At 40.5% G+C, this 21,895-nt stretch overlaps 1 protein-coding gene across 9 annotated transcripts; it reads right to left on the bottom strand.

Annotated features, from left to right (window-relative positions):
• Positions 1-1,797: 1,797 nt before the first annotated feature.
• On the bottom strand, positions 1,798-21,876 carry LOC111262726 (uncharacterized). 9 transcript variants are annotated; one of them, XM_022837199.2, is made up of 8 exons: positions 21,604-21,875; positions 21,029-21,273; positions 20,026-20,185; positions 10,933-11,103; positions 10,541-10,681; positions 3,784-3,970; positions 3,462-3,591; positions 1,798-3,112 (listed from the first exon to the last, which is right to left on the bottom strand). In XM_022837199.2, the coding sequence occupies exons 3-8, from the start codon at positions 20,042-20,044 to the stop codon at positions 2,879-2,881; spliced, it is 882 nt and encodes a 293-aa protein (XP_022692934.1). In that variant the 5' UTR covers positions 20,045-20,185; positions 21,029-21,273; positions 21,604-21,875; the 3' UTR covers positions 1,798-2,878. The 9 variants fall into 9 exon arrangements, with proteins under 9 accessions (XP_022692934.1, XP_022692935.1, XP_022692932.1 ...); XM_022837200.2 differs by lacking the exon at positions 21,029-21,273; XM_022837197.2 differs by lacking the exon at positions 21,604-21,875 and having other exon boundaries at positions 21,029-21,597.
• Positions 21,877-21,895: the final 19 nt, after the last annotated feature.

Genomic DNA, 21,895 nt, shown 5'->3' with positions numbered 1-21,895 from the left:
TATACGAGAGAGTGTATGAGAGCCGTGTAGTGCATAATACAAAATATATATGATGAAGTATTGTTTAGTAAGTCATGCGGGTTCGAAGAATGAAGGTTAGCCATGAAGTTAAACAATTTTCTTTTGTGTGGTATGAAAGCGCTTTTGTGACATTTAGTAATAGCAAACAAATCATCGTATAGAAAATGACTCAACAAAGGACGCCGAGTCGATCACAACAACTGGCCATGTGCAATACAATATAAAACAGTTAGTAAACTTTGCTTTAATCGGTGGCAAGCAGAATACGTTAAGCGTCATAGCATAAATATCAAAATTCAAAGCCAAGTCAAAGGTAAACTATTTATAAGTAAATCAAATGCTTTGCTGACATGCCAGTTGCATGACCAACAACCAGAGATTGCCATTTGTTTATTGTAAAAAGCATATATTTAACAAAAAAAAGTAAGATAGTTTTATTTATTTGTAAATTTCTAAGCCATCTCAAACTGTACCAGGGAAAATCGTATTATAGAAGCGGTTATTATGTGATCCAATTTAACGACTGACAGTAGTTACTTCGTCGGTAAAATCTGTTGTCACATGAAGAGATGGAGATTTAAGTAAGCAATTAGAGTAAAATAAAAGCGGTTCATTGTAAATATACTCCAGCATACCACGATCTGGATGTAGGCCTTAGGCCTAACAGTATTTTTTATCAGGTTCAGCAACACAATGGGATTGAACGTTGTGTGAAAATTCATTCAATGAATCCAGTGGACTGCAACTTGAGTTTTTTTTAATGTCTCAGAGAGCAGAAGGCTGAAATACGTAAGAGGAACCACTTAAAATCTATTGGCTAGACAAAACATGGTATAAGGTTTCTTCGTACAAGTATGATACGGTACCTAGATGTAAGTTGTAATCAAAGATCTCGTAGTGCTTCGTACGTAAACTAATAGAGGTTTATGTATATTCGGATATTAATAAGCGGAGTGAGAGGAAACTTATGACATAATAATAATAAAATATTTTATCCTTATATTAATACTATACCGAAGTCAATAAATTTTATAGCCGCTTTATCAAAGTGTGTCTTCGAAAAATAAGGAGCTGTGAAACTGTGTGATCTGTTATATCGATTATATAATAAGATACGTAAGCACTTTGTAACTACACAGACTGTGTGAGCACAGAATCTTATGAGGATGTTGGTGTTTGATATCTTTGTACCCAACAAGACATTGTATAAACACGTTCGACTTATAAAAATGAAACTCTGTCTCGGGAAAATCGGGAACGCCCTCGGTGGCCCGCATATGTCATGTATTCACGTTGTTTCATGAAGTGAACAAACGCCGGCAACAGCCAAGCTAGTCACCGCTAGATGGCTCGCACGTAATCTACAGTAGTGACGACGAATATATATATGTGAATAGTATGTGTTGTACCTATAATGTAGTCTGGTCCGATATCAGAATAAGATCTCAAAATATAAATGCGTATATAACACCTAATGACTTTATGACAAAACTAGTACATTTTTATTTCTTTTCATTTTTAATGAAATAGGACAATACACTTATTCTCGGTTAAAACCTGTCTGTTGTATATATTTTCTCTATTATAGTACGTTTTAACCTGTTATGGCTTTAACCAAGAATCAAAGTAGTTCTTGGTGGAGAGACCATTTATTTATACCCTTCGACGAGCAAATTCACATGTATTAGTTATATAAATAAAGAATACGTAAAATACCTGAAGAAACGTATCTATCATAGTAGAAATAACTGCTTAAAATCAACATATTGATCCTGCTTGGTTTATTAAGTGTAAAGCTTTATTAACTGACTTGAATACATTAGTGTTTCGAATAAAGTTCGTTTATCCTACAAAAGCTATTCGTAAATAGGGTGATCCATTATCACATTGTTTACGCATGATCGCATCATAGAACAGTTGCTTAGCTGTTGCTTTTAATGCATCGTTCCCTTTGGTGTTTTGCTACGCACAAATTTAGAATAAGTCAGACGGAAAGTAGCAGCAAATGCAGCCTTTATAGGAATATGAATAATATTATGAACTCTATTAATTCGGTCACAATATTTTCAGGCGTAAAACATTTTTAGATTTGACTTACAAGCTTAGCAAACATTACCTTAGAAATGTAATTTGCATTTTGGTGGCTATAAAAATTACTAGTGTTTCGTATTACTTCTCGCTGCACACCACGTCCCAAATAGCAGAATTGGTGATCCATGTATCAACAGATTTCAGAGTTGCTTCTTTAATCTGTGTTTTTAACATTATACAATCGCTATTACTGAGTAATAACTGTCAAAAAATAAGTGATGCCTTAAAAACACGACTATACTACGATATCTCACACAGGCATAATCAGGTAGAGCTGCTTTTATTAAATTAATACGTAACCGTATGCCTTGTTTTTCCATAAATGAGGTGTGAAGTTTCACAGACTGCCTATTTTCGCATGCTGTGTATTTATAGGAATACTGAATAAGTTGAGGCTTTGATACAAGATCTATTTTGTTTATCCGTCAACGGAAAGACACGAAGCCCTGCTCGCGTGCAAGAAATTGACTTCTCAGATTAAAATGGAGTTCCTTAGTGTCATCTTGTGTCAGGTGTATTCAGGAGCTTAAAGTTAGGCAATGCTCTTTTTTTTTTTCGTTTGTAGATTCAACTTCTGTATCTTCGGTAGGTAGACATTCCACCCGCTGTGCAACGGAAATCTTCCCGCTCCATGTTCGAAATATCCGGCATGATTTGTCCTAAATTTTTGGATTCGCATGACATATGGAGTTTATTTAAAGTTATCTGACTTTACAGCAATGCTGTTAGTAATAATAGTATAATTAATAGCATATTTGGTTGTTGCTCAGCAACAAGCAACTGCCCGAATTTTCGCGAATTCAGACTCTTGTGAGGACCATTTTTCACTATTAACGTCGTAGATTTCGATGAGCGTATTCACAGAAGAAGCTGCTTTTTCTGTAAAGCTAACGAAATAGCCTGGAACGTAAAGTACTTTATCGGTCGTCTGGTTCGCGAGCCCGTAGGTACGTTCTGGTCGTTCTAGCCACCTTGCCTCTTTGTAGTTATACTCAAAAAACTGCAAAGCAATATACATATATATATATGAAGAGTAAGTGCCGTATGATGTATGAGAAATCGATATATCTATTATAAGTTAAACGCGATAGACGAGAGATTAGATACAACTTTTTACAAGTTAGATTTAAGTTGCTTACCACTTTACTTCTGATTATAAGTCAGACAGCGTTTTCGTCTAAGTTATTGCACCTTGATAATTGATATTTATATGTCTGCAGCCTCTTCCTAAACTGCACATAATGCTTCGTTCAAGTTTTTTAGCTATTTAAGCAAAGTGGGATTTTCAATTTCAATAATATAAAGTCGAGTGAATCATCCTAATTATGTGTTGCTATCGAACTGACTACCTGTTTGGTACTTCTCGAAGACACGCTGCCAGTGGCAAATATTCGATCGCCTGCACGATATAGGGCCATCACATCGCTTGGGCAGTTTAGATCCCTGCGTTCGCCAGTCCGTCGGTCAATCTCCAGAACCCTGAAAACGCATGATCATGCAGAGCGTCAAAATAGTCAAAGAATTGCTTTGATTGCCTAAATACTAGTTCACACAAGTAAATTCGAGCACACAAGTAAACAATATCGGAATTAGGTAATTAGGGTTGAAATTTTACTCTAGTTATATAGTCTTTCATTTCCAACTTTAGTATGACTTCCAAACATGACTCACCTGGAAACTGCCTCGGTTGGGCGGTATACGACAATAAGTACATCGTGTTTATCAGAATCCGAGTTGCCAATACTAAACACCTTCTCGCTTGACGAATCGAAGTCGCTGCACAGCGGGACAAACGTTTTCCGCTTTTTGTCGAAACAGTGGAGCTCGCGACGACCGTTAATAGCCGCATACAGCGTCTCTACACAGCAAAAGCCACACAAAAAGAAATAGGATTTAATTAATCATTGTCAGTAGTATCGTAATGGTCATTCCAGTGAGGCTACAACCGACTGGAAGCGTCTCAATTGCGATAATTGCATTGACTAATGCTATCAGATCGCTTGGTCCTTCTGTGGTATCTACCTATATGCGTTCTCTGTTGCGACTGGTGATTACATACCACGCACGAGTTTGGGCGGGCGTGCATTGGGCTTGTGGCCCACTGCAACCCCCCACTACCCAACTGACAGTTCCCGACATAACCCAAATGCTGCCACTCGGCCAGGAGATACACTTATATTCCAAATGAGTTTAAAACACATACACCTGCTAATCTTTCAATGACCTGTTTACGGGAAGTGAACGGAGGATGTGCAGTGGAGTAAAGTGAAGTTGCATAAATAAACGTGAGACCATTTTGTATTATCCGTACGTGTATGTAACAATAACGAGAAGTTTGCGCTAACAGAATCAAATTAATTAACAAAAATGTTCTTATAGACTGGATAGGATCGGTTAAAAGTAGTCTTACCAAATTTAAAAGCAATTTATCAAGTAGGCGCATAAGAATTAATGCATATCGTAAGAAGTCCTTCGCGTCCTCGACGTAGGAGCAGAAAAACACTGCTTTAAAAAAAAAAGTGGCAAAAGGCAGACATGAGCCGTCTCACTTGTGTTGATGCTGCTGAAATCCCACTACAACAGATAGATTTGGTTGTCAAAAAGGTACTAACCGTTAAAAAATTGAAGCACATATTTTTTCTATTTTAAAGTCGTATTATTAAACCAAATATACGTAATTTTGATCGATGACCTCCTGTCATTCTTCGAGTATACCATAGTTCCAAAAATACGGTATATCTACAATCTGTATTTCTGGGTGAAAAATTGTGACCAGTAATTCCCTCGTTGAAATTAGATTAACGCCATTATGAGACTTCTGCAGAGACCAAAACATACAATAGTCTGATCGTGCAAGATTCGATCTATATGGCATATGTATAAGTTCTCTCAAATTTTTAGATAGCTAAAGGACTCGATAATCTGGCACTGTCATGATGGAAGACGACGCCTGTTCTGTTCACTAGTTTCGCTTTAACTTTTTCATCCACTTGTTGTAACCTTGTCGGTTGTTAACGTTCGAATCGCTTTGTTGGGCGGCAGCAGGTCATAGTGTATGATCTCTTTCCAATTCTGCCAGACAATAACATCACGTCCTTTGCCGTCAGTCTGAGCTTTGCCACAGGCGGTGGAGCACATTACTTATTTTTTTTCTTTCTTTTGCACATTATTGTCGTCTGTTATTCATATTCTATTACCCGCAATCAATCGTTCCAGAAATAGCTGAGTTTTGTTTCTTCATGTAGAATTTCGCAAATGGAAATACAATCGAGTAAGTCTTCCGCTTAAATTCGTGCAGCACCCAAACATCGGACTTTTTCTGTAGGCAGTTATTTCCAATTAGTATAAAACTGCTTAGTGGTATATATTTAATTCCTTGGCGTTATTATGGATACTCACTTGTTGGTCTTGCTCAGCTCTCTCAATAATTTCGTCAGCTTTATTTGTAATTGGTCGACCATTACAAGTAGCACATAGTTCACGTTGAAGTTGGTAAGACGCAAGCAATAGAACCATCTTTCTCGACTCGGATCTCATTATTTGTTTGCGGGCCTTCGTAGAATGTTTGCCTTTATTGTAGTAGAATTGTAGAATACGGCACATCTTTAGCAGAAATGTCACCCGTGTTCAAAATTAGAGTCTATTTTAAGTCTGAATAAAAGCATTCCAACAACTTTAACACAGCTACTACTGCCAAATCTCGACTTACATATGGCACCAACGCCGATCTGAAACATATGTGACTAGCCCTATAGCTAGAAAAAGAGTTCATACTTTTTTTTTACTATATATATAGTTTAGCTCATATAGTAATGTCTGATCACATTTTGAAGTATTAGTAAACAACGCTTCATTAGCCACACGCGCTGTGCTGGTCATTGCTTTAAATGCGAGTATTGTAAGAAGAGGAAACAGCCAAAAAAGAATGCTGCCACCACAAATCACAATTAACTCTGATGAAAGCACATGTCACTATTCTGATTTTGTGACCTAAAATGGTAAATACCGTTTTCATCACGTTAACGCTGATGTTTGTATGGAGGTGTGTGTCGCAAGATGAGCAGTAAGTGAGAAAGCTCCATTAGCGTATCGTAGATAAATGAATTGCGAAATGTCATATGCTATCGTATCTAGGAGTTGTGTCTTTTTCGTCGAACGCAAAACGATCCGACGAAAGTCGACAAGCTTTTCTTTGTTCGTTCGTTTGGTTTCCGTTTAACCGACCAAACAGCCATTGACTTTGCTAGTTAATGGTTTTTCACGGTTTTCAACTAAACGCGCGATCCAACCACTGCAATCTTGCCTCCGCTTGGTTCCGGATCGCTAACTTTGCTCCGGTATTGTTGTGGCGGCAAGCGGAGATTAGAACCAACTTGCCTCAGATGGATTTTTCTGCATTCAAGTTGACTTCTATGCATTTCTGTGTTGTTCTTATGCTCTGTGCTTACTCTGATTCGTTAAAGCTAAACATATAAATTGTACAGTTAGTGGTAGTATTTCAATGACAGTTTGACACAGTATCGAAGGTGCCATATAATAATGGCACGGCTACTTCTTTCGTCGACACACGAGGCTGGAACGCAGTAAACAGTGTATTTTTTCAATCACATGTTCCTCCTCGTATTTAATTGGCTCGCTATGTGTGCGTACAATCCGGTAAAAGCCAAGCTGTTTGATTTCACCGTATTGCTCTATTGCGCGGCTGCTCGTCTTCCTCTAGCTCTATTAACAACATCCTCTCATAGTCCATAATCGAGTAGATACTATTCCAAAGACGCTCTCCTGCAACTGTTCTAATTTTATTTAAAGTTACAAAAACAGTTCTTTTTTGCACCGAAAACACTCCGGCAGAATGGGTTGACGAGGAAAGACCCTTGGCGCGACTTTATCTGGCTTTATTCCGCTGTCGAGAGAGCCATGATATTAGTTGCGATAAGCGCACTGTCGCATGCAATAGTACCACACAAAAGAAGCGAGCGACAGAAGCTTTTTTCGGTTCAGCTTATATTCACGTCACAGATGTGACGGTGCTACGCATCCGCAACGAATGGCAGCAAGGCCGGGCACCGCTGTTCTGCTTAGCTCCTACGCAAAATCGTAAAAAACGTCTCATTTTTCGACGAGACAATGGTGTGTATATAAAGCTAGACGAGAAATGGGAAGAAGCACGGAGAAACGGCAGATATTTAAATCGAGCAGCAACGCCAGCCAGCTGACGGGCCTCGACTGCCCGTCAAATCAAATGGGCCGAGCAAAATTTACAGTGGTGTGAAATTCTTCTTTCTTTTGCTTCGATCGTTTCTTTCATCTCAACTCTTTTGCGTTGTTGTCGTCGGAATCTTTCAGGGACTTGTCATAGATATTACGTGCCATATATCGTAAAGGTCCAAGTAGATACAGCATTTCACTCGCCCAATGGGCGAATGTGAACAGGTGGAAGAGATCCGGACGTGCAATGTACGGCTAAGATATCTGGGATTGCATGTTATAACGAGACACAGAACCATGATAAATCGTGCCGAAGAGTAGCTCGTGCTGATGACAAAGCGAAGTTGTTGGGGGTGCAAAGACGGCTATTTGCAGGATAGAACATCTAATAGATAAGCCAAATAGTTCAATAAAACAGGCCTGTTCTAAATAGCTTTAGATAGGAGAATAAAATCGAGTCTTAATTTCGCAGTTTCATTGGTCAAGCGAAGTTCCGTCGTGATAATCAGATGGCCCGACACTGGAAAAGGGAAACTTTTTCGCGAAGGCAAGCCAACCGTAGAGGAAATGTTGAAGCTGAGATCACAGATGCCAGAACTAAGCATCCCTCAATACAAAACTTTTACGTAGCAGCTTTGAAAACGTCCTGCTGTTCTCGTGACTTAAATATATAATATAGTAGAAAAGGAGCAAGCGTGGTACAAATGTCTCCTGGCTGTGCGGTTTCGCTTACGATAACAAATCGTCAAATCTATCCGTCAGACAACTGTGACTCGAGGAGAAAAGTTTTCAAAGAAGACACAATAACAAATGGCAACCCGCCAAACTAGAACTTTGCTTGCCATGCTAATCTTAAATTTCACTATATGCAGTCCCGTAGCAGCTTTTCCCGTCCAGGCACACCAGGTTATAATCTTGTCACAGCATTTGTATTCACTAGGCTTGTTTCTCCGCGGAACAGATAAACACCCCGGTAAAACGCGACTAACAAAATACTTTGCCTTTACGTGAACGGCACAATGAGGCGTACGACATTGTCTCATTATAATGATTCCTTGACATTATATATTTAAATACTATTTAATAATCTACCATCTAGTGAAGTAATTGCAACAGCTTGTAGCTGAAGTATAATGGTAGATACGGCATTTTTGTCAAACATAGTAAACTGACTTAATCGAATAGCAAGGAAATGGGGAATCAGTAGCAGAGATTACTCTAACGAAGTACGGACGGGAGGAAGTGACAGACATAACACATCTTCATGAGAATATAAAAAATTCGGGTGAAGGTAGTAAAAGCTGTTTGTCAGTCCAATTATCTAGCTCCTACCATGGCAATATATGAGCTTGGACTGGTAGCATGTGAGAATCACAGATCGGGTTCGTCTCCACCATGGCAATGACAACCAGAACGACGACGACTTTAAAAGGATCAGGAAACAAATACATCGCATTTATCTGTTGATGCCCAGCATCTCGGCCTGCTCTCAATATTTAGTTGCAGGTTATCATTAGCGGTAGGGCGACGTTAACTAGTTCAGGACTAAATACAGGCTCGATGTTGTCAGCGCAGTGACACGGCTTAAAATAATCGTTCGGTGCAAACGATTTCTTCTGTCTTAATAAATGCACGTTACAAGCGAAAGCAATACTTTATCCGTTTTCAGTTGGCGAAAAATCTCATGTCGACTAACACACGTGTTCGCTGGTTAGTCATATGGGTGGGTTTTATTGAACCAACACAGCGAAACATGCGTAGAAAGCCGATAAGCCGGTTGCGGACGTGATAAATAGAGACGTAGTAAAAGGCGGATGATATAAAATCGACAAGTCCGGACTCGTAACGAATTATAGTGCTTTTTATGATTATCTGGGTGTTCGTAGTAGTGAAATGATCTTTTTCCACACTTCGCGATCCTATGGGTCTCTCCAGTAGCAACTCATAGTAGACACTCATTTATTTCTAACCGCGCAATGGAATAGTCCCGGGATAATGAGTTCATTCTTTTCCAGAAGAACACCAATCACGTCACCACATTAGCACTACCACAGAGAAGCACAAAAAGATCAACCCTCACTTAGGTAACTCTAATAGATCACAATAACAATATTATGGTAATAAGACCCAGATCACTAGCATGATAGTTAGCAGTTAACGGCCGGTAGGATAGCACCCGTTATTCCCACTGACACTAATTCCTATTATGAATCATTTTGGCGTATTCATTTTCAATCGACTAGAAAAAGCTCACAGAGACACATAATTTTTACGCCAAGATTTAAAGTCTTGGCGTTAATTAGACATTGTTGAAGTTGGTATTACAGTTTCTATATCAATGCGATCTTGCCAGAGTATAAAGTAAGGAAGGTAGCTGCGATCAAGCAAATTGCCGCAGGCCCTTTTTATGGCAGTCACCCTTGGCGGTCGCGCATCAGTGGTATCTAGACAGGTCGCAATGGCACCAGTCACCATTATAGGCACGAAGAAATTAGCGTACGGGGCTCTACTGAAGTGTACCATATTAAACTTGCAATAGCACATACGCAACTTCGGCCCATATAACAATCTAAACGATTAGGCACGTTTTAAGCGCGGCACGGCTACTTAAGTTAGCTGTACTTCATGAACTTCAGCTGCGTACATTCGAGTGCCGATGCCATTCTTTAGAGTAAATAATATTGTATAAAATACGTTATGAATAGCTATAAGCGTATAATAGAGCGCTTTTTTTAGTTAAAAAAGTCGGCTTTCATCCTGGGTGCAGCTACGGAGAATAAGGAGCGATAGTTTTAGAAAATCATAGTTTTCCATCTTTTTATTAGAAGATCTGTACCATTACCATGTAAAACGCTACATGAGATGATTTCACTACGAAGCTTACAAATCCTGACAAAAATCTATGAAACACAGCAGATAACGGAGAATCCGTATAATTGAACAACATTTCGATGAAAATGGTAACCAACTATGAACATCCAACAAATCTGACTACTATTCATACCTGACAGTTCGCTTCCTTGTCGCCTATCGTATTTAAACAAATTCATTACGAAGAGATAATCATCGTCAAGTCGGAACTGAATTTTGACGAGCGGTTATTTATATATTGAGGTTATCTATTCTACCACTCAACGAAAAACTGGAAAACATCGGAAGCAGACGAATATTTAGCATGAGAAGCGGATGTACGTCGCACCCAGTCCCCCAAACAACTTACTCCCAAAGCATCCGATGAGTGGTTTCATTGTTCCGCCTTCATAAATCTTCTGAGGTTTGCCTTTTGTGCAGAGGTAAATATCATAGCCGCAGACAACGACGAGCTTCCGAGCGCTCATTGCAGCGATCGAAGATATTTCGCCTATAAGAACCACAGTTCCTTCAAAGTTAGTCGTACGATGAAGCCAAATTAATTTAAGCAGCGCCATTTACTGTTTACGAAGGTCAAAAACGTATACATCAGGCGAAACATGAATATCCTTTAATTTTTGGAAATAAGAACGGTTCTAAATTTAGCTTCCGCCAATCTATAGATCTAGTCTATCGTGATGTTAACTAAGTTGCTTTATTTAAGGGGAAGTAGCAAGTATCTTAGGCAAAAAATACGGTTACCTTGTGGAAGTGTGATGTCTTTTGCTTGAGTTGATGACATATCCGCGCGTAGTCGGAGTAGGCGCTGGTCACCTGCGAGCAGCACAAAGCCGCTGTGGCTTGATTTGTTGAAACATGGAAACACCCCCATAATGCCGTCTCGATCAAAGCAGGGTGTCGATGATGTTTGTGCTGCAATTAAACGAATACCAAGTTCAACTGCTTGATTTCGACATTATTGATATATTTAGTATTTATTCGAATCTGCCATTGTACGCTACGACTACTCTCGATAGGGAAAAACGTGCCCACTAAGCATTAAAAAAATGGCTCTTGGACTCTTTGTAATAAAAGAAAACTGTAGCATGTATTGACATTATATATTTAGCCAGTTATCAAAAGATATTCCTGTAAATTATTACCTACTGCGTATTATATGTTTCACATGAAACTTATAAGTACAGCATAACAAAGTGTGTCACGGTAGCTAAGCCAGTTCAGAAGACCCGAAAATTAGACGGCCGAAAATGTATCGAAAAATATAGCAGCTTCGTGGCCTCGCATCACCTGTATGCCATGGCAATGTTTCTCCTTTGTTGATGGAAAAAATGTAATACTAAGAATATATTTCTGCGAGATATAGTCATATAAATAATGGATCGTTTGAGTAGCAAAAACTTCTCTCTCTACTTAGTGTACCCATTTCACGACAATATATCAGTTTATGTTATGCAAAAATCAGCGGTTGTTTACGCAGCATAGCTGCCTAGATCGTCAAAATGAATAGCGATCTAAGGAAGATCTCACGTAACAAAGAAGCAAAAAAAAAGTCTTCACGCGAAAAAATCTTTATAACAAAGAAATGTTCTACCGGCGTTCGACGCAATCGCCTTAACAAATTCTACTTCGAATTTTACGCTGATGTGGTGCGTTTCACCATTCGCTTTCATCGTCTATTATATGAACATCGTTTAGAGCGGCTTCGGACTCAGCAAGCCAAACAGTTAACGCGTTTTGCAGGTTTCAAGCATGGACCATCACATAATCGTAATAGCACATAGTAGTGAGAATAACAAAGAAAGCACACAACGGGGCAAGATGTTATTTATTCGAGACGTAAAAAAAATTTATACGCACGTACAACTATATGATACCATATGGCTTACTTATAGCTAGAGTAATGCCTGTGGGCCAGCAAATTGGGTACGTCAATGATCTTCAAATGAATGCACGAACGGGTAATAGTGGTAATGTTAATTTCAGTAGTTTAAGTGCTCATATAAAACTTCGACTTCGCCAAATCGCAACGGTCTAAATGTGTTTCTAGCTTTTAATTAGATAACCACGCCATCTTAGTCCACTTCACTTCATAACAAAATATTGCGTCTACAGCACCTTCGAAGGAAAGTATGTACAAACAAAGCTGTACTTTGCGAACTTTCATGATACGATAGGCACTCGTATAATATTTAGAAAGTACATGCAACAGAAACTAACGTGCACCAATGACAAAATCATAATTTAGGAACCAACGGTATTTCGAACATTTGAACGCAAAATCTAACTTGGACCCTTCCGCTACTGTTTAGTCGAAAGATCCCGATCTCCGTGGTAGTTCCTTCTTCGTATATCTTCTGGAGGAAATGAGCCGTCCTATGGTTATATACCGCTTGAATTAGGTGAAGCGATGGATTTCAGCAATTCAGCCATTTAAGGTTCCGTCAATTATCACCACCGCTAGAGCACAATCAGTAGGTTAAACCCAGCCGACACCAATTAGTTTCACCGTTTCGCTGTGTCATCACAATACGCTTGAAGAAAGACCCTGCTAATCTGTTGCATTGGACTTGCATACCGCACTCCCAATATATGACCACGGTAAACGTGTACGCCCTTCGCAAGTAGCCCGTGATGGGCTCACCCAAGCATTGCCTCGATCACTGATAGTCCCTTCACCTGAAGCGAATCTCTGCTTTACAGGCCGACACGTCGAAAACTCTTACTGATTACTTAGTGAATCATTGCTCAGGCATACGGATCAAGGCTAGCTGCCGGACAGTTGTTTCGCTACTCATCGGCACATGCAGTAATTCGGTAAATATAGGAAGAGGTGTGTAACAGGAGAGACTCCGATATTTTTTCAGCAGCAGCCGCCGCGATATTGGAGAAAGTTAGGCAACTGGTCGAGACAACTGCGCGGGCAATTGTGACTGGATATAAATGGACTTTTCGTCAAAGGATTGGCCCCATGTAACTTGGATCCTCATTCGACGGTTTATTGTGTTCGTTTCAATCAGGTCTTGAGAATGTTGTGGTGTTTGCGACGAGCAAATTTTGTCGCTAGCGGAACAGACACAAACAAGACCAGCGCAAGTCCGACACAAACCTATATGCCTGTGCTGCTACAGGGAAATAACGAGGTACTAACCAAATTGCACATGATGAAACAACTTTTCTAGGACAAACAAGTACCTACAGTTCTGAGCTAAAACTATGTGGCAACGTAAGAAAAGTAAAATTGTCTAAAATATGGGGCAGTAGCCAGACTGATCGTTTTACTATTGATACGGTAATATACGAAATCATCATTTGGAAATCTGTGTTCTTCCTCAGACGGGCATTATATATATTGGATTTCGCTACTCCGTTCTGCCTGTAGATGCCTATGTACGGCGTAATGTGTTATAGATTGAATGCATCTCGTCTTTGACGAAACAGACTACGGAAATGTTGTACCAATTGAACGACGGCGCCAGGATTAGCAGATTGTTCCAGTCGCCGTTAGTCTGCTAGTGATCCTACGCGAAAATCAGTCAAGGAAAAAAACCGTGATACGTTTCGCAAAAGATGCGTTAATGTTACATATTATCGTATATTTTCCGTGTGTTCGCCGCGTGCAATTAGCTAAAAGCCTAATATTATATAAACGCGTCTGACAATTGACTGTACAGGTTCATGCCGTAGATGTTATGAGAGATAGGTATTTCGAAATGCTCGTTCAAACGCAGTCGTCTACTGAATTCTGTCGAACTATTTATGTTTAATAAAAAAAAATCATCACTATGCAACGCATGTATTTTCAATTGTCCAACACATGAAAAATATCTCCAGTGAAATATCGAACCAATAAACAGGATAAAGGTAAATCAAAGAAAAAGCATCACTTCAACCTGCGGCTGAAATCGTTTTCACTGACGCATTTAGGCAACATAACACAATTCCCCAGATAACCTAGGCAGTCTCCACGTAGGTGGACAGCTGACCAGGATCAATCGATTAGAACGAATTGAGCCGAAGGCGTCGATCCCGAAGTTTGTCACCACCCGACCGTGTTCTAAAGCTTCAGGTTTATCACTGCTACGTTATGTTGCACGGTGAAATACCAGGTCACGGCCCTCAATGCTTAGTCATTCTCGAAGCAGGACAACGAATTTTGCTATTCTCTTGACTAACTGACCATAAACTATGATGACGATTGTCAAAATGAATGAATGAATGAATACAGTACGTAAATTACGTTTCTCAGCTTTTAAATGTCGTATCAGTCAAACGATCCACGCGGAAGCCAGGGCAGATGGGCAGCTACACGAGGCTACGGACTGAAAGATATAGACTTCCAACAACTGCTGGCGTTAACAGTTCCACACGTCTAACGATTGATTGCTTCAAGCCCCGTAGCTTCCCTGTTCTCTACAATAAACCTTCTCTACTATTACCGCTCTGAATTGCGCAATAAATTTACTTATATTTACCCCTCGTGCCATGTATTTAGCTAGCATAGATAGTTCTTTGTTGGGTCAGGAAATCGTATAAGGACATGTTTTAAAAGTAACTGCGTTTATGTCTGTTCTCTGGAGTTTGTTAGGAGGAACGATTGACGAAACGTTGGACAAATAGGACAGGTGTCAGACGAGATGTAGGCTCACATTTTTGAGCGAGCTCAACTAGAAGATTTTTTAAAGACCGTCTTAAGGTACAGCTATGTCCCTGGCTGTATGCGTATCGGCATTTATGTAGTCTAATGATGTTTCTTTGTTTACTTTATTATTTGGTATTTATTCAACGTAACATGTTTTATAACTATAATTTAAACTGGTAATGGAATAGCGGATTTACATTAAAAAAAAATAGAAGAAAGAAAAAGTGTCGACGGTTCACTGTAACAGCTCCTTTGCAATACAGTATATCACTAGTTCAATTATTATATACTATATATATATTTATATTTGAAAAAAAAAGATATATATATATATATATATATATATATATATATATATATATATATTTATATTTGCATAATTAGTTCTGCTAATAGGGTCTAACCTCGATTTTAGCATTTTGATAAGGTTCAATCACGAGTGAGTTGAATCGTATAGGTCTAGAAAACTTAGAGATTCGTTATGGCCTAGGTTCGAATCGCGTGTAGACACGCTTTGCCCCGGACCGGGAGCCAGCTATTCAAAGCAGTCCCAAATGGCTTAAGTTCCAGACATAAACTTAGAAATATTTAGCTTCGGTTAACTGAATGTAAAGAAAGATGCTAAAGAACTCGTAAATCGGCAAAATCATTAGACGGTCCAGTGTGCACCTGTATATCCAAAAGATAATAGACTGTCTCATTAAGAATGGATCGTATTATGGATCAAGAGTTATTTTCCAACCCTTAGGAAAACGAGCTCGAGGACGCATTGAAAAGGGCAGTAGTCCAGATCATACAACTTCACACTGAAGAAAACTTGATTAACTAATTAAATGGTAATGTTTACTGCTGGTGCCCTAGTAGTTATCTGTAGTACATCCCACTACCGGACCAAACGCAATCAAAATCTTTGTTAATCAAAACAAATATTGCGATGTAATAAGATAAAATATGACAAAGGACTTGGCAATCCACCCTTAGACTAACAGATACTTAATCGACCTGTAATAACCTGCATTGCCATGAAACAAGTCATCTTCACTACTGAGAGAACCGAATCATCTGCTGGACATCAAATAGCGATTTATTTTAAACGAAACTTACGCGGTTGATAGTACAAGGTCAAGCAAGGTTATAAATTCTGTAAAATAATTAGTATACGCTTAAACAAAACGCTTAAAAACAAAAGTAACACCATCCATATTGCGATTACCGCATGGCTGACATTACTACTGACTTCTACAATACGTGTCGCCATCTATGAGATTCCTTCGCGCTCACGATTTTCCATGCTATCTAATAAATACATTGTCCCTAATCCCTACGTGCGTGTGTATCCAGTCGTCGATGAGTTCGCGGAAATAATTGTTCAAAAACAGGTGCCGTATAGATGAAAACCTAGATTTTTGGCTCATTTTTCGAACATGCATGAATATAACACATGTGTAATATGTGCGAAGGCGCGACGCGATTGTTTTGAGTTATCGAGCCTGGCACGATGTCGATCGATCAGTACACATTACGCGGCGCTTGGTTATCGTGCAACCGTGCGGCGCGACTAGCGCCGTCAAGCATGCTGATATTAATCTTGCGTTTCACATTTTGCTCGTTTCGTCTTCGTCGCTAAGACGCTGCCCGTAGCCATCGTTATTGTCATCGCTAGGAGGTGTGGTGACAAACTTTACACGGCCGTTGCTAGCTTGGCGCGGACCTCGTTTCCCTCGCACTCAAGATTTTCGTAGAAAAAAATACAGCCTTCTCCCATCAATGCCTTACCTCGGCTGGTGAATGTAGCCTATATCTAATCAGCAATATTGTCGCTCAGTATCGGCGCAACCAAAATGAATAAATCATGTCAATCTGATGTACGACTTCCCGACGACAGCTCGAAACTTCATCGTCCGCCTTCAGGGCTTCAGTCGAAGACGAGTCGAGAAACGAGACCTGTTTTCAACTCGGTATATGCATCAGTGCAAGCAGGCAAGATTATGGACGGTACCCAGGAGACAAATTTATTAAAAATCTATTTTGCCGCGATGGCGCCTGTTCGATGGTATCAACCGAGGCATCGACAACCGCCGCAGCCGAAGTGCCAACAACTATATTTTTAGTTTAAATAGATCATAACAAATGTAAAGGAAAGCAGGCAAATGAGTATCGAGCATGCAAAGTAGGCACACAAATAACGGATAAGAAATTACTTCGCTTCGTGCTAGATCTAGCCGCATAGTTGGGCCCTCATCACCGGACGACGGCCATAACAGCAGCAGCGACGAAAAGGAAGCCTGCGATAAAGTAGAAACTAACGATACAAGCCGAATTTGCGTCAAAGGTAAATTCCTATAATACCGGCATGGTACAGTTTATATACGAACTAGGTTTGGAGCAAGAGTTGATGGACCTCTCACGAGCAATGCCTTCGTTGAGGCATATGTGCCTGTGTAAACGCTTCTCATATGAATTAATAAAGCTGCTGTGAACACAGTGGGTCATTCGACCGATATGGTATTTACCGATATGGTATTTAATTTATATGGACCGTTGGTTTGCTTGACGTATAAAAGCGTTTCATATTTTCAGGCGATACAATTATCTGACCTAAGCTTCCTTTTAATTGAAGCTAATTGCATCAGTTATGGAGAATCGGGCTGTACATAAAAATCTTTTTTATCATTAAATAGTTTTTGTGCATTGGAAAATGAAGGATAAGGGTTCAAAAAAATGTCTGCATGTACAAATTTGCAATATAACAATTCAGTGGGCAGTTCGTCTGCAATGGACCGCCAGCATCCACAGTATTGACATGTTTAATCCAACACACTCATCTCCACGTATTTGCTCCAGCTTACGTATTGATATCTATATTGTTGATGAAAAAACGCCACTATTTTTTTGTTCGATCAAACACACGATTGATGTAGCATGACAAACGAGCATGACGGTTGTATCTTTAGGACAAAACATAAACATATACACACGCTAACTTGTTATGAACTACTGCAATAGTGATAACACAATTGGCAGCTGTAACCAAACATGATTCAGTTTCATTTTACGTTTTGCGTAATTGAAACAGAGACTAGATGTTTCGATTGCCAGAATTTTACTTTTAGCTCTCGTTCTTTCGCTGGGTAGGTTTAGCAGATAGATCATTAGAGTCGTAACAATCTTCCTGTGAGTCGGGCGCTCCATGTGGGACCAAGCGCAGGTTTCGCACGTTCAGACCTCTGTTCTACCAACACCGAGCATAGAACGGCCACTGCTTTGGCCATTCGAGGTAAGCTTTACAACCGAGAGCAAAAGCTAGCGTCAAAAGAAAGCTGGTGCACCTTCTGTGTGCGCGGATGAAAAAAGGCATAGCAGATCCTTCCAAGTTGAAGGTAGTAATAGCAACAGCGGACGTTTATTGCCAGCCAAGATAAGCGTCAACATCGGTCCATCACGCGTTCATGTCGACTTAACGATTTACAGCCATTCCTGCAGTGGCAGCGGTAATAGTAGATATCGTGTCTTTCATCGTAGCCCACTACCGTCGTCAGCATCCCAGAAAAGACTAGCCCAGTCGAAATGGCTGAGATATGATTCCCGTTTAATTTACGATGATAATTATGATACGATTAAAATGGCAGCTTTGTTCCTTCTTTTAGTGAACATATACGCGGTGAAAGAGCTTTGAAATGAGGGCATTTTGTCGTTGTATCAATACAGACAGCGCATCACTTATTTCCATTCGCATAAAAACTAGCTCTGGGTTGCTTACCCGTTTCGACCAGACCTACGATTTCGATAAGAATCACGGGTGTTAAGCATCTACTGGCAATAGCGAAACAAGCCAGAAAAAGAGAGGCGATGCTTGATGTTCACGGTAATCAACAATAATTGTAAGGTGTGGCCGATTTTGCTACGCTCTTGTACTCGATATTTACGGCACTTTCATATTCGATGATAAGCTAGTAAAGTATCATGTGTGAAACGTCCTTACTTTTCTTCGGATTTTATTTTATGGCTCTTGTCAATCTATTTGGAAAAACGAACCAAAGAAGCTAGATTATAGAATCAATAATCTCAGATTAGAATTTTTTGAAGCCTCCAACAAAGTGGGTTGAGTCTAGTCGCGTCCTGAAGCAAACAGTGCCATTTATCGACAAGGATGAAGGTTTTGCGGTGCTCCTATAGCTAGTCACCTCGGTTTCGTCCGTAAACGTCCGTAGTTGTAAAAGTTAATTTCAAGTCATCGTTTGTTCTGTAGTCAGAATCACTGCGCCCGTGTCCGCAGAAGACACTTCACAATTTTAACCTAACACTATACCACGATGGGTAGGGTACTCAATGCTCACTTGCGGTGATTCTTCGCTGGGCTACTCTTGGGCCCTCTTTACTAGCATCTTGAGGCTTCTATCGCAGCCAATTGCACAGGTTTTAACTATCAATACGAGCTGGTAAGTGCGTATCTGCGCATTCAAAGTAGACGACGACGACGCTTGGCGGTTTCGCAGGTGTGCTCCTTTATGAAAAGAACTATTTCTCGTTGGTATAAATGTCGTCTGCTCTACTCATAAGGGATACCTAACCTACAACAAGAATTTAAAAAATATTGCTCATGAAGTATAATCCCACAGATAGTCACAATCGCAGTTTGATTCATAGCACAATGCAATACACTATTCAGTAAAGCAACTGCTTTATGACAGAGAAACTCGCGTACAATTTATACTTACGCGTGAAAAAAAAAACAGATTCATTTCATAGATTTTACGCAAACTAAAAAAATCTGTTAAACAAAACATCCATCTTAAACGACTCTGCGAAGGTGACGCAGTGAACAACCGGTAAGCATATAGCTAGGAAAATACCTCTCCGCATTAAACAGGTCTGACTAAATGGTTTTAATGCCATGCAGTTACAACTACCAATGCCGTTAATCATCCGTCGGCCACAGTATTGAAGTAAAGCTATGATGAACTCGAAACTTCCCTAAAAGCTTCGAAAGACGCAGAAGATCTGGAGCGAGACAGCAATTCAATCGCCTCCGATCTTCGACACCAACGGGGGCAAACAGAGCCTTTCAGTGCTTCGCTCTCCGCCACTAGCGGTTCAGGGCCAATACGCGCACTTTCAACTAGTCGTGAACATGACCATCATTTCAATTTGTACTTCTACTACTGTTTCTTGCTTATCGTTCGCTGTTCACTCACCAGAACGCGGTGGCAGCATACGTTGGAGGACAGTCTATTATTGTGTTGAAATCAGATATGAACGCCACAGTGATGACGATCCGGACCGCAGATATCTGTTCGTATGCCTGCTCAAGGCAAGTTCACGCACCCCAGTTAGAGTCCACAAGCATTGGCAGTTCTGAAGTAAAAAAGACCAAAAAGTCACAAAAAGGTTCCTCTGCCCATTAGCAACTCGCGTTTTACACAATATTGCTTAACGAAAGGATTAACACATGTGAGAACGCGTACAGTAACAATCGCTGTGATCCCCACGGCTACCGCGCCCGTTGTGATTGAAGTGCTATGGGGGCAGCCATCTTGGCTCAGTCACATCACTTAGCGGAACAGCGCTCGGGCCCTGCTGCTCTCCGCCCAGCTCCGGGGTTTACACAGGCTTTGGTTAGCTGTGCATCCCTGTGCCATTCTGTCTGCTTGTGAGCAGAACACACGGAGCAATACAAACGGACTAAGGACGTGAGGGAGGGATCTGAGTCGCTCGCCCGTGAGGTTCTGTGCTCGTTAAATCCTCGTGAAGTACTGTGCACCGTCAAGTGTATACGAGTTGAGGTGCGCTATTTAAATGGAGCTTTGGCGCGGCTTTCAGTCCTCCTATAGACTGTGGATAGCTGCGGCTGTGTTGAACAGGCGGGCGCCGTGGGCAGTTGTGGCAAGTATGGTCAACTAGACCTATTAAGCGAAAGCAGGCAGATGGTCAATGATATCGGATCGTTAAGGCTATTTTGCCGCAGACGAAACTGATGTTTAAATAAAGTCGTTCAGTAGTGTGGTGATAAAGTATTTATTAGCCCTGCTTCAAATGGCTCTGAGGTGTCTCGAAAAAAGCTAGTGTTTATTTTTTCAAATGCCTACCCAATCCAGCAACGCAAGCAACGTAGCATAGAAAAATACATGGGTATTATTCACAAAACGATCCTGTCGACTTCTTTCGTAGCTAATTACTACACTTCAATAAGCAACTTACCAGAATGTTCTGTTATTCGATAATTCTTGTTCTGTCTACATCCGATTTCCGCGAGATGACTAGTGCTCTAGCATCATCATATATGTCACGGTGACAAATCTCATTCAGACAAACGGAGATGTGCTGCCATTCAGATACACTCGACCACAATAATACTCCGACGCGCTGTTACCTTCATTATTTTCCTCTTCCATTACACCAAACACACAGCAGAAACTCTTCTCGATCTGAAAAATCGCGCCACCCTTCGATCCGAATCAGTTCTTTGAGATAATCGCCGATTTTTATCGTAGCAACCTATTGGTTACATGTGACGCAGAGGCTGCAGGTAACATATGCTGGCACACAATGATTGAAAGCGGCAGTCAGGCCTGCGGCACGTTCACCTCTCAGCTCAGCAAAACGATTGCCTACACAGTGACCGCGCTGTTACCAATTCTAATCCTCTTTTAATCTGACCGCTACCGCCAGCGCTCGTTCAAATCATCAATAACCATACAAAACAACATTGACACACATGCAGACGCACGCACACACACACAGACAGAGACTGACACCACAAAAACAGTCCGTACCGTTATTGCAAAGCAACGATTTTCGTTTCGGCTCGTGTTAACTCTCTGTGACGTATGTTTGATCGAGCTATCGGTAAGTTACTAGCGTGACTGGGCTTTTGCTGAATGAAGTAGAGATCGATCAACGACTCGTCGGTGTCCAGTGCTTCGTGGTGTATCGACAATTGGCGAGAGTTGAGCTCCGTCACTGAATGTCTACAACGGATGGAACTTCTACAGCCACTAAATGCGAGTGCTGCTCCTATAGTACCAATGACACTGCGACGGAATCGTCAGCTGGCGCTGACGGCAA

Source organism: Varroa jacobsoni, unplaced genomic scaffold (genome assembly GCF_002532875.2).
Source record: "Varroa jacobsoni isolate VJ856 unplaced genomic scaffold, vjacob_1.0 scaffold_694, whole genome shotgun sequence".
Classification (NCBI taxonomy): domain Eukaryota; kingdom Metazoa; phylum Arthropoda; class Arachnida; order Mesostigmata; family Varroidae; genus Varroa; species Varroa jacobsoni.
This window is presented reverse-complemented; position numbering and strand designations above follow the sequence as displayed.

Bases quoted from the DNA above. Each gene is read 5' to 3' on its own strand.
- LOC111262726 (XM_022837199.2), bottom strand. The intron at 3,971-10,540 runs GTAAGTTGTTTG...TTTGCTGTGTAG, and splicing joins ACTCATCGGATGCTTTGGGA to AGACGCTGTATGCGGCTATT. The intron at 3,113-3,461 runs GTAGTCAGTTCG...ATTGCTTTGCAG, and splicing joins CTTCGAGAAGTACCAAACAG to TTTTTTGAGTATAACTACAA.